We start from the raw sequence: 12,709 nt of genomic DNA, 5'->3' as shown, positions 1-12,709 counted from the left end.
ACATGGTTGGCATGAAGAATTCTGTAATAATTCAATAATAATAATAATAACACAAAAATGAAAACTATTTCACTTCCTGTTATTCGATGACACGCCACATTCTTTAAGGAAGTGACTCTCTTACTCCATCTTGTGTTCCTTATATATATGTCAATGCTTGTGTTACACACATGGTTCAACTTCAGCTTCATAAGTTATTTCTCTACAAACTGACGGGTCAGGCCCTAGAAGACTGTATGATATAGGTCCGACCAGACAAATGGACCCGAGTGAGTATCTGTTTTACTTATATGTTTTCCTTATAAAAAAAAAATAATAATGATGATAGTACCTAACCATAGCAAATGTCTTTAATTAAGCCAGATGATCTGTTGATTTCGGTCTTAATTTTGTGTTTCAGAGGCAGCTGTCGCCATTGGAGTGGGAGCAGGAGCAGGAGGTTGTAAGACTTTAGAAAGCCTTATATCATATGTTTACTTTTTCAACTCTTTAATGTAGAAAAGGCATGTACATGCTTAACTTAGTACTAGTAGCTAGACCATGCGCGGATGATCAATTTTAAAGTGGCCTGGCAAATTAGCACACCATTTTTTACAAAAGTTTCCTCTGCTGTGTTGTGTTGTTGTCCATGTGCAGTAGTTGCTGCGGTCGGGGTTCCTGTTGTTCTGGGAGCCATAGGTTTCACCTCAGCTGGAATAGCAGCAGGCTCCTTTGCTGCCAGCATGATGTCGACAGCTGCAGTTGCTAACGGATGAGGAGTGGCAGCAGGAAGCATACCTGTCAAGTATCCCGTTTTGGCCGGGAAAGTCCCGTATTTTACCCTTCTTTCCCGCCGTCCTCCCGTATTAGTATTTTCCCGTAAATCTCCCGTATTTTAACCTGCGTTATTAAAAAATAATACCCCGGGTCCGAGCGGAGTAAAAAAAAAACAAAACATTCCCAATCTGAGCTCTGTCACTAGCCTCGCGATAACTGCCACCTGCAGTAGCCTACTACAGTAGATGGCAGTTGTCGCGAGTTTAGTGTGTGAGGTCAGATGATGAGTGACAACGCAGGAAAAAAAACAAAAAAAAAAACAGAGACGGATGATGGACGCTACGACAGAGACGGTGCGCTGCCAAAACTTATGAAGGCTTTACTATGCATTCCCCATAGCAATGCAAGTTGAGAAAGGGTGTTTAGCATGGTACGAAAGATTGTTACAGAGAATAGGATGACGTTAGACAACAGAACTGTTTGCGCTCTACTCTTGTGTAAACCACTCTGTAAACCACTCTGGCCCAGCCCACAAATACACTCCTTCCAAAACAATCTTAAAGAATGCAAAGTCTGCAACAAATTTATACAATAACTCACTAAAAGAGTAAAGAAAAGTTATGTGAAATGAAAAGAAAAACTGTAAAAGAAAAGCAATATGAAATGAAAAGAATGTGTGGAATGAAAATAAAATGTAAAGACAAGCAATGTTATAAATTGTAAATGTTTTCAGCATTCTGCATCAAGTGGTGATTTTAGCTTTCTTGTACACCTGTCTTAAAATGTAAGGGATACTGGAGCTTGGTTGGGGTGGTGGGACTGCTTGCGGTGGGCGCCGGAAAATTTCCCTTATTTTCAAATCCAAAACTTGACAGGTATGGCAGGAAGTCTGGTGGCTTCTTTAGGTAAAACCCCAAAGTTTATTTTTTTTATTTTTTTATTAATGTTAATCTTGTGGTTTTAAATGCTATATCTCAATGGTGTGATGATCTTTGCTTGAACAATAATAAAAGGGTAATCGTGTGCCATGTGCCATGACTTTTCGAAGTTTAACAACATAAAATCACAAGTGTCTGGCAAAGCACTGGCTGATGTAGTCACAATATAGCTTAATAAGCTTAAATCTGTTATTGTGTGCTGTATACAACAAAATAAGTGTTTAGGTACATTTGAATGCAGCTACTGCTACTCTGTACAGTATACACTGTGATGGCCATAGGGCCACTTTTACATTTAGTCTTTTAGCTTGAGAACAATACTCTCTCAGTTTCTCTGTAGCTCTATACCCTGATATAAAGCCTGTGTATCTTGCTGTAGGTGCAGCTGGTCTGTCAGGAGCTGCCACTGTAGCCGTGTCCGGTGGGTGGCTGACTAGTTTCGTCCGCAGAAAATGATCATGAATAAACCAGATCAATTTACTTTATTACTAATTTCACTTAAAAAACAGCACTGTTGTGATCTCAGCCTCTACATTTCTAATCCTTGCATCTTGCATTGTGATACATTTTCGCTCTTTGTTGTATAGTATACTATTTTGATTATTATTTATTGTGTTATGTCTGCTTATGTTGTGTTGCTGACATTGAGTACTGAGTGTTGTATTTATTCTGTACGGAAAACAAATACCACCGCTTCGGTCGTGTGGCCATTAAAGTGAAGTAAAGTGAAATGTCATCCTAGATTAAAAGTCAGGAGATCGCCAAAGTCAGTAGGCTTCATTCTCTGGGGACCAGGAATATCCTTATAAAATTTTATGAAAATCCATCCAATAGTTGTAGAGATATTTCAGTCTGGTCTTTTTCTGTGAATACAGAATTCATATAAATCCCGTTATTAATAATAGGCCACTGCTGCAGCCATGTCTATTATGATGCTCATCATTGGATATGTTCACCTGACAACTTGAACAGAATATGTCACTTTTTGTTAACAGATTATGAGCTTTCATTTTCACCCAAACACAACACAAAGTGTCTTTGAACTGAGAAACTTTATATAGTTATTTATATTATTTATATAGTAGGTACCTTACCACTGATAAGAGATTTAGTATTACAAGGAGTTTTCAGAGTTTAAAGTCATTTAAATGAGAGGATTGGGACTTGAAGAATTATGTATTTGTCCATTAGATTACCTTGACTCAAATTTTAAGTCAAAATTGATTCATTCAATTACACACTTTCATTGCAATCAACTAAGCATGAATACTCAAATGGTTATAAATGGTACATTAAAGACATGTTATCCTCTAAGTAGCTGCAAGTCTGTAGTCCTTATACATTTTTTATTTATTCAATCTTAATTTAATCAGTCTCATTGAAATTAAGATCTCTTTTTCAGAGAGACCTGATAATATAATAGGCTACTAAAGTGCGAAAGTAAAAAAACTTCAAATAATAGAGATGCCTTATGTAAATGACATTCACTATGGTCCAGTATACGTAAATAATCTGTTGTTTTCCATGCCTTTTCATTTCGTATGTTCTTTTAATTAAGGCGTAAATTACATTAGCAAGGCTGGTACCTTTATTTTGAAGGTGCAGTTCCGGAAAGACGTCAAAACGGCTGCTGTGTCACTCGGGACCGTTGGTCCATTTTATGTCAATGCTCGGGACCTGGTCGAGGCGGCTGTCTGCGGACTGAGGGGCATTTTAACTTCTCGGCTGTCTTCCAGAAGAAGGTGCGTTTAGGATTTGTACCTTTTGTGCTAATGTGTATTAGCATAAGGGCACACGATTTGTCAATAATTCGTATCCTAAGTGACATTAAAAAGATTTTTTGTAGTTTTGCTTGGTTGGGTGAGCATGTTTGTGCTAACTTTATGGTTAATTTTCCATAATTTCGTTAACAGTTTGCATTCCTGTTACGTGTCTGAAGCAATGCCTAACTATGAAGTGTGTATTGGAGTAGTATATGGGGCGGCGAATCATCATTGGAACATTAGGGTTGGAGCTGAATTTTGTTTGTCTTAGCTAGCTAATTTCTGCTTGGTTTGACCATTTGAGCTGCAAACTCAAGAACAAGCTTAACAGAATAGTGTCAATGGCTAGCAAAATATTGGGAAACCCCCCAAAACATCTGACCCAAATATACACTGACAGAATGAGGAAGAACGCTAGGAAAATCACTGCAGATATACCACCCTCTTTCCAGCCATTTTGAGCTCCTGCAGTCTGGGAGACGCCTCAGAGTGCCTCTGGCAAAACGTGTATTTAAAAAATCCTTTATTCCAAATGCCATCAGTATCCTCATCCAGACCAAATGACAACATCAAACTGAGCTGCTATTTTAATGTATTTAAGCGTATTTATTCTTTTTTTTTATCCTGATATTCTTTTTTTTTTGTTTCATTTCATCTTTTTATGCTCCACTTATTATGTCTGAGATGTTGTCTGTGGACATTAAAGATTTATTCTATTTCGCTGTTTTAATGTGTATTGTAATTATAAATATAGCCAAGCTTTATCATCAATTAACGTTATAGCGTGCTATCAGTTTGTCATTTTGTTTCAACAAGTAAAACATTGAGATTTGTTGTTTTCTTCTTCACTTCTAGCGTGTTGTTACAGTGTGTTCACGGTACGGTTTTAGACATAGATATAAAACAGTTTATTTTGTTCTATATCTATGGTTTTGGAGCTATCAGTAAAGCATTGTGAACAATCATTTTGACACGTCACACCGGAAATGTTAATCATTGACGTATTAAAGACTTCTGTCTTTTTTGTTATGATTAAAGAGAACAGTTTAAGTTTCACTTCCTGTTCTTCGATGACACACCAAGGGACCCCCTTTTTTGTTTTGATTCCAACAGTGTGGTTTCTCAGAACAGTTCGTCAGACCTATAAACAAGATGGGCCCTGCTGGTGAGTATTGCTGGTCATTTGATGATACTCAAGAGTGTGACTTTGGTTTGAGAAGTAGGGGGGACACAAAACAGGGGAGGTCTGGGGGTCCTCTGCCCCCCCAAAAAACCATTTTCTATTTGAATCATATTTCCTGCATTTCTACATAAGTTTAGCAACTATGATGATTAAAAATCCGGAAAATAATTAAGTTGATCGTAATTATAGATTATTCCAGAAAATAAGAAAGAAAAAGATGTCTTACTTTCTTTATTGTTTAAAATAGGGGCAGATCACAGAGACTTTTAAATAAAATAACATCAACCGAATTTGAAAGTGTGTGTGGGGGGGGGGACACAAACAGGAGTTTGAAAAGTGGGGGGGGACATGTCCTCCCTGTCCCCATTGGAAATTACACCCTAGATGATACCTACAAAATTCTTGAAAGTACTGATACTTTTACTGATAAGCTTTCCTTAAAAAACATGTTATAATGTGAGAAACCAAAGCAAATGTCATTGATTAAGCCAGATGGACTGTAAAGGTGGATTTTGGCTTTCATCTTTTGTTTCAGGGACAGCTGCTGCCATTGTAGGAGGTGCAGGTAGGACTTTGTAACGTCCAGACTTTATGGACCACCTTTGTTTACGTTTTTAAACTGATTTTTAACACCATTTACATGTTAAACTTATACATGCATGATCCATTTTAAAGTGAGCTGACCGATTAGCACACTATCACTAACAACAAAGTTCCCTCTGCTGTGTTGTGTTGTCCATGTGCAGTAGTTAGTGTGGTCGGGGCTCCTGTTGTTCTGGGAGCCATAGGTTTCACCTCAGCTGGAATAGCAGCAGGCTCCTATGCTGCCGGCATGATGTCGGCTGCTGCAGTCGCTAACGGAGGAGCAGTGGCAGCAGGAAGTACAGTGGCTGTTTTGCAGGCAGCAGGTAAATGCCATTGCTTGATTTTTTTATTTTTATTAATTTTAATCTTGTGGTTTAAACTACTACTACTACTACTACTACTACTTTGCTAAAACAATAATAAAAGGGGAATCATGTGCCAGGTAACTTGTAATGTATTTTCAAAGTGCAACAACATTAATTTCTACACAATGTGTCTGACAAACCTGGAATTGAACCATCATTAATGTAGCATTGTCATGTTAGAGATTAATAAGCTTATGTGGATAAATAGTGCGGTATTCAACAAAATAAAGTGTTTAGGTAAAATTAAATGGTCAGCTACTACTCTATACACAGTGATGACAATAGTGCCACTGTTTGATTTAGTCTTTTAGCTTGAGAACAATACTAAAGCCTGTGTAATCTTGCTGTAGGTGCAGCTGGTCTGTCAGGAGCTGCCACTGCAGCTGTGGTTGGAGCTGGAGCAGCAGTGGGATGGCTGACTAGCTTCATCCGCTGAAAATCAAGAAGGAACAAGATACATTTCCGATATCTTTACGTTTACCAAATTAAGGAGGTTATTACAAATTACATCAGTTAATTTACTAAACAGCACTTCAGATTTCAGACAACTGAAATGTTTTGTGCAATAAATCTGTGTAACCTGTGAAAGATATTGCTTTGGTGTTGTCTGTTAATATTTCCATTCCTCATAATGTCCACTAGAAAGGACTGACTGAGTAAATTAATGAAAGTGTTTACTGGTTCATACATTTTTTTTTTTTTTTTTATTAAAGCAGCATTTTTTTCTGGCCACAGTTGTGGGCCGTAAAACAAAACCCTGAGCTGAAACATGCTATGAAGCTCATACAGCTCATAGGAACTGCATAGTCGGGACATTATCAGCTGTGGGTTCATATGGATATCTGGAGCTTCCTGTGGGAAAGGTGACAGTGTGGGTTAAAGCCCTTTGAATCCTCAGCACTGGTGCCCCTCCGCCGTGTCTTATCACATTGGCTCTTTTCCTTATAGCATGCAATTTCACAGCACAGTTCGGTAACCATCTTCAAATATTTTAGGTTTCTCCCTAAAAGGAAGTTTTTCCTCGCCACTGTCTCACTAAATGCTTGCTCTTGGGGGAATTACTGGAATTGTTGGGTCTTTGTAAATAATAGTGTGGTCTAGACCTACTCTATCTGTAAAGTATCTTGAGATAACTCTTGTTATGATTTGATACAATAAATAAAATTGAATTGAAATATGCTAATGATGACACAAGTATAATAGGCCTCCTAACCAAAAACTAGGAGTACAGTTATTTGAATCAGGTAGCCCGGGCAGTTCCTTGGTGGTGCTACAACAACAATCTCCTGCTCGAAATATCCAAAACCCAGGAAATGATCATTAACTGGAACGACCATTCCTCATAATGTCTACCTAAAAGAACTGCGGCAGTAAATTAATTCAAGTGTTTACTGGTTCATCAACTTTTTTTATTTATTTTTTTTATTTAAAGCAGCATTTTTCTGGTCAGTTGTGGGCCATGAAACCAAAACTATGAGCTGAAAGATTCTTAAATAGCTCATACAGCATATCACAGCACATCATAGTTTGGAGATTCTGGTCTTTGAGTGTGGTTGTATCGGGAAGTTTTCAATCTGCTGGTTGAACAGAATGTCTCTCATTCATTTCCTATAGCTGTTAATGGTGGACCAAATGTCGTCATTACATTGAGCCTCACTGTTACCTTTTTTATAAAAGTATCCTCATTATAGCTAGAATAAATCTTTTTTCACAAGCTTTTAGATAGGTAACGGGTACATTTTTTTTGTCAGTATTTTTTAAATTTTTTTAGATTATTTTTGTGGGTCTTTTCCCTTTAATATACAGTGACAGTGGATATACTGGAATGGGGGAGAGAGATTGGGGACGACACGCAGCAAGGGAAACAGGTCAGATTCGAACCCGCGCCGCTGCAGGACAACATGGAGCGAATGCTCTTACTGGGTGAGCTAGAGGACGCCCCAGAATCATTATTTTTTTTATTTATCATTATTTCTTTTTTAATAATGATAATACATAGTTATCATATTCCACTTTTATTGTAATACTATTTTATCTTGTTTTTATCCTATGCTACATGTTTCCATATATGTTATACCCTATTTTACATGTTAAATGCCTGGTGTGTAAATATACCATATTAATGACAGAAGAAAGTTGTAATTGGCCACCTTTGCCTGGAACAATAGGAGGGTTAAACGCATAACAGAAACACGGTTACATGCAATAACCACCTTTTATAGAGGAAACAACTAGAGCACATTATCTTCTTTTTTCTACAACATTTTTTGTTACAATCAACCTGAGTTAAGTATGTGTTACCCTTGACAACATCTGACACAACCAAAATATATTTTTAAATTTTTTTTTTTTAATGTTATGATTTGAAATGTTTTACAGCGGACATTTTGACTTGTCCAACACAAGTGCAACACCTAAATGGAACAATTGCTATTATGTGTCAAAATGCCCGCTGTGAGAAAGGTCTATTCATGGCACTCATCTTGAAGGAAAGAATTTGTTTAGGTTTTTGTTATAAAATCACCACTACCCTAGTCTGGCTATCACCATCTTTTAAGATTGAGCTTGGTCTGGGGAGTCTGCTCTGTATTTTCTACTGCACAAGAGGCATGATCAACGGCCATAGTTCAAATGACTCTGTACGCAATTGGATAGTCCGTCAACCAATCAGACCAACGATCCGGGTGACGTAGCAGCGACAGCGGGTTGCTGCGCTTCGGTGGCCGAATGTAAACAAGAAGCTGCTTGGTCGCTTCTCTATCGTCATCGTGTTAAACCTGCCAATAGCGCGCCAGATGGATAAGCCAGTTTGTGATTGGTTCCCACAAAATTGTAACGGAAGCAGGATAGATAAACGTACAGGTTTCCAGCCTGAGCTGCAGGGCAAAATCAAATCGCCGGCAGATCGGGCTGGGTTTACCCAGTCTACCACTACCCTTCATCTCATCGGACCTATCACAGGTCAGTTGAGATGGAAGGTGTGATGGTGGACCTATTAAATTGTTTCCTTCAAGAAGAATACAGTATGCCTCAAGGTATAGCTGCCATGATTTTTGTTGTTGTTGTTATGATAGGAAATGTCAAAGGGACACCGGAGCACCCGGATTATACCCAAGACAAATGCAGTATGCTTTAAGACTGTTTGGGGCCGCAGGCAGGGAAACCCCTACAGGACTTGCTTAACCGGTTTCCCACTGCTGTAAAAAACTTGACAACTGCAGACTTCAAAGCTGCAAATGTCTTTGGCCGTGGACCAAGGAGGATATTCAGATGGATTTTCAGACTCTTCAAAACAGCATCATCAAAAGATGTATTGTTTGATGCCATTGCAGCCTCCAGTAGCCTTTTTGGAGAACCAAACTCCTTTTCAAGGTCTATGAACATCTTCTTGTGTGCATTTTTAAAGATGTTTTTGTTTTTTCTGACAGCAGATTCAGGGATGTTGATTTCCTTCTGCGCCTTCTTTGACAGACGTTTGATGATGGCGTCGATGTGTGCCAGCTGCAGGGACATTCTGGTCTTCCAAGGGACTTTTGTGAGAAGCCTCATGATCAGAACAGTGATGAAGAGGTCGGTCAACCTCTCAGTCGTCTGACTGCAGTCAGAGGCCGGTGAAAACTCAGAGGACAACTCGTTAGTTGCGACTCTTGGAGCCACATTGCGTGGAATTAATTTGTAACTATCAACATGGCGTCTGACATTCAAGTTGTTGATATCATCATCACTGCAGATGTACTCGGATAGTGTCACATCCTTAGCGTTTGATGCCTGACTTGAACGAGAAGGTGTTGTAGTCTGACGCTGACTGTCGCTGGCTTTAGGGGACTCCTGCTTGTCGTTTTCTTCTGTGGGTTGTGTCAGCATTTTTGCGATTAAGTTTTGGATGTCAGTTAGAGCACCATAGACTTTGTCACTGTGACTTGCTTTTTCTGATTGGTCCTTTTCCAACCAGACTAACCCCTGCTGCAAGAACTTCCCCACTGCGTCCTCTGTCATGACATATAGAAATTCAGGTGAAAGGTGAGACTTTCTTCTGATCCCAGAGATGACCGAGTCAGAGAGACATCTTTCCGTTTGAACCATCGGAATCTGATATGTTGGGCCAGTCATCAGGTGGTCGTACATTTTATCAGTCAGTGCCTTTGAGAACTTCCTGAACACGGCATTTGACGCGAAGACATCTGGTGTTTTGCTGCCGTTTGCTGCGGGTTTCTGTCGTAGGTTTAATTGATTAAACAAGCTGTCAACGTCAGTTTTGATGGTCTCATAATCTACTGAAGAAGACTGCTTTCTCACACTGATCAATCTCTGCCTGCTGGTCAGACGTCCAGCCTCATGGGTGGGCGTGGTAGACTCTACTATAGCTCCTGGGAGAAAGTCTTCATCAGAGTGCCAATCTTGTATGATTTTATTCTGAGAGAACCCTGAATCCGGTTTCAGACTCACAACGAAGCCTGTGTCTTTAGTCGTGAACACGCTCTTCAGCTCTGCCTGCATTTTTTCAAATTGTTTTTTGAAAAACTTGCAACGAACGTTTTGGCTGTCGTTGGCGGTATCTTCTGAAGGTGCGGCCTTTGAGGCGAAAAAGTCTTTTACCTCATTTAGTATTAACCTTATATCAAAATGAGGTCCAGATGAGCTACTTTTCTCAGTGCACTCAGGGACATGTCCATAGTCTTTGTCATGCAGGTCACTAATTATAGTGTTGACAATTTTAGACGCTGCAAAATGAGCATCCAGAGAGGTGCTGAGAGGCGGGAGAGCGGTTTCAGCCTCTTCTTCGATTTCTGGTGTCTCGCCGGACCATTTGTCGAGGATTTCACTTACAGCAATTGTCGCTGAGGGGACAGAGATCCTAGATTTAATGCTCTGAGATGATTCACATTTCTCTGGTTCTTCCATTTCCATCTCTGTTGTAGATTCAGAGCTTTTTTGTGGCTCAGTGCTTTTTTTCGGCCAACACAGTCCCAGGCACTGGGAGTTCAGCTTACTTAAATATCTTCTAAGACATTTTTTAGCATGAAACACCATAAGACGAAGAGACGCTGTGTTGGACATGGAGCCATTGACAAAAACGGCAGGTTCTGATGGCCAAACAGGGCTGTCCATGGCCACAGCTACAGCAAAGTGTACCTTTTGTGCAACTTCAGTCTCGACCAGTGCTGCCAGCTTCTCAGCACTTTCACATTTGTCATGTGGGACGTGAAAAGCTGCAGCAAAGCTACCATGGATGGAGTCTCCAATGCAAATGATGTAGTTATTCAGAAGTGTAGTTATATCAGACTGAGGTTCACTCTTAAGAAGTTGCTGACACATTGGTATTACATTTCTCAGGACATCTGTGGAGAGCGTCTGTACGATTTCAGTAAGCATATCAGTCAGATTAGCTTGTGTGTCTGAGTCCCAGGTATCTGCAGCTATCATAGTCCACTGTACTGCAGAGATTCTCTCAAAACATTTGTTTACTATGGGCAGAAGATCCTCTGGTGTGATATGGATATTGTTGTCCATCTCAGATCCGGATTTGTCCATTTTGGAGACTTTTTGTTCACTAGGCTGCTTTGCTTGGGTTTATTTGGAACTTGCTGTATACAGTATAATTCAGTAGTTTGTTGATCCTCACTGTGGTTTCTGAGTGTAGTCTTCAGGTCACTTGTCAAGAGTTAAAACTAAAGGCTGGTTTTAGAATCAAACTGATCCAGGGTCAATGGCATGACATCATAGACATCAAGGAATCAAAGCCTTCCATCAACGCGTTCCATCAAAGGAGCGCGTTCCATTTAACCCACGCATGCGCACATGCACACAAACTCGCGCATGAGCACATGCACACAAACTCGCGCATGAGAACATCGCGAATCAGCCACAATCTGACTTTATAATTATCGCTCGGGAGGTGTCAGCTCATCATTTTTTTTATGATCATTGAATGCAGCAATCAATCATTCGAGAACGAGTATCATACAGTCACGACAAAAAACAAACAAACAAAAAAAAACCATTTTTGGCACAATATTTCGAAATAAATTATCTCATCTAATCCGGTTCAGAATATCTGTCCAGTTTTCCGCTTTATTTCACCAGAGAATGTTTTTAAAATAAAGTTTATTGTGTTGCCCAAAAAAATCTATAGACATACATTCTTTACAATTGTACTGTGCTCAAAGATAAATCTTAGCGTGTGCGCAAAAAATATAATCTTTCAGGACTTCATGGGCTCCGTATTAATGTAATTATTGATAACAGGCCACGTCTATGCTCTTATCATCGGGTAGGTTCACCTGACAACTTGAACAGAAAGTGAAACAGATATTGCCAGGGACCGTGACAAGAGTTTAGTATTACACCAAGGTGTTTTCATAGTTTTAAAGTCGTTCATCATTTAAATGAGACGATGGGGGCTTGAAGAATGTGGCCATTAGATCTCTATGGCTCAGGATATGCCTTGACTCAAATAGCAGATTTAATTAAATTCTCCTTTATTTATTGCCTTTAACTGTTGGTATAGCCTAACATAAACGGTGAAAACAATTTATCGTCAAAGTAGCTGCAGGTCCTGAATAATACTATTACGATCTCTTAAATAGCCTATATACCTATAGGCAGAGGTTAAATTGGGCCGGAGCGCACCGGAGCGCAGCTCCGCCTCCTCAGGTCCACTATACACCCTGCCGGAGCTCAGCTCCGTCTCCTTCAGCATCAAACATTTTGCCGGGGCTTCAGCCCCAAATGTATTTTGAAGTGTTGACTGACAAATATGAAACTGGACGTCGCTTTGTGCCCATTCTCGCTGTAAAAATCTGGGCAGCTTCAGGTTTATGGATGCGCTCTGCTGGCGACATGCTGCGGCAAATGTGTCGCGGTTGTGCTCAGTGCATTTCTGCTATAAGTTTCGGGTTTCCTCCTCCGATGTAGAGCAGCGTACAGCCACTTCCCTAAACGTCTCAAACGGCGCTCTATGTCTGTCAGACGGTCTGAGATCTACCGTATCAGCAGACCAATCGCGTAATGCGCAGCAGACTACGGTGCAGCTACATTATTTTCTGAAATATAGTGACTTTATTCTTGTAGGCTAATAGCCTATTATAACTTTATTTTTCACAAAATATCACGACTCCT

The 12,709-nt window shown here is 39.8% G+C and overlaps 1 protein-coding gene and 1 long non-coding RNA gene across 2 annotated transcripts; both read left to right on the top strand.

Moving 5' to 3' along the window:
- The first annotated feature begins 58 nt into the window (after nt 1-58).
- On the top strand, nt 59-892 carry LOC120549687. The gene is made up of 3 exons (XR_005637418.1): nt 59-269; nt 401-439; nt 637-892. It is a non-coding gene; the product is annotated as an uncharacterized LOC120549687 (long non-coding RNA).
- A 2,416-nt stretch (nt 893-3,308) lies between these two features.
- Nucleotides 3,309-6,182, top strand: LOC120549684 (interferon alpha-inducible protein 27-like protein 2A). Its single transcript, XM_039786766.1, has 5 exons — nt 3,309-3,436; nt 4,571-4,622; nt 5,176-5,205; nt 5,387-5,548; nt 5,941-6,182. Exons 2-5 carry the CDS (start codon nt 4,610-4,612, stop codon nt 6,024-6,026), a joined length of 291 nt encoding a protein of 96 aa, XP_039642700.1. The 5' UTR covers nt 3,309-3,436; nt 4,571-4,609; the 3' UTR covers nt 6,027-6,182.
- The last annotated feature ends 6,527 nt before the right edge of the window (nt 6,183-12,709 follow it).

The sequence above is a fragment of the Perca fluviatilis genome, chromosome 20, assembly GCF_010015445.1.
Source record: "Perca fluviatilis chromosome 20, GENO_Pfluv_1.0, whole genome shotgun sequence".
Classification (NCBI taxonomy): domain Eukaryota; kingdom Metazoa; phylum Chordata; class Actinopteri; order Perciformes; family Percidae; genus Perca; species Perca fluviatilis.
This window is presented reverse-complemented; position numbering and strand designations above follow the sequence as displayed.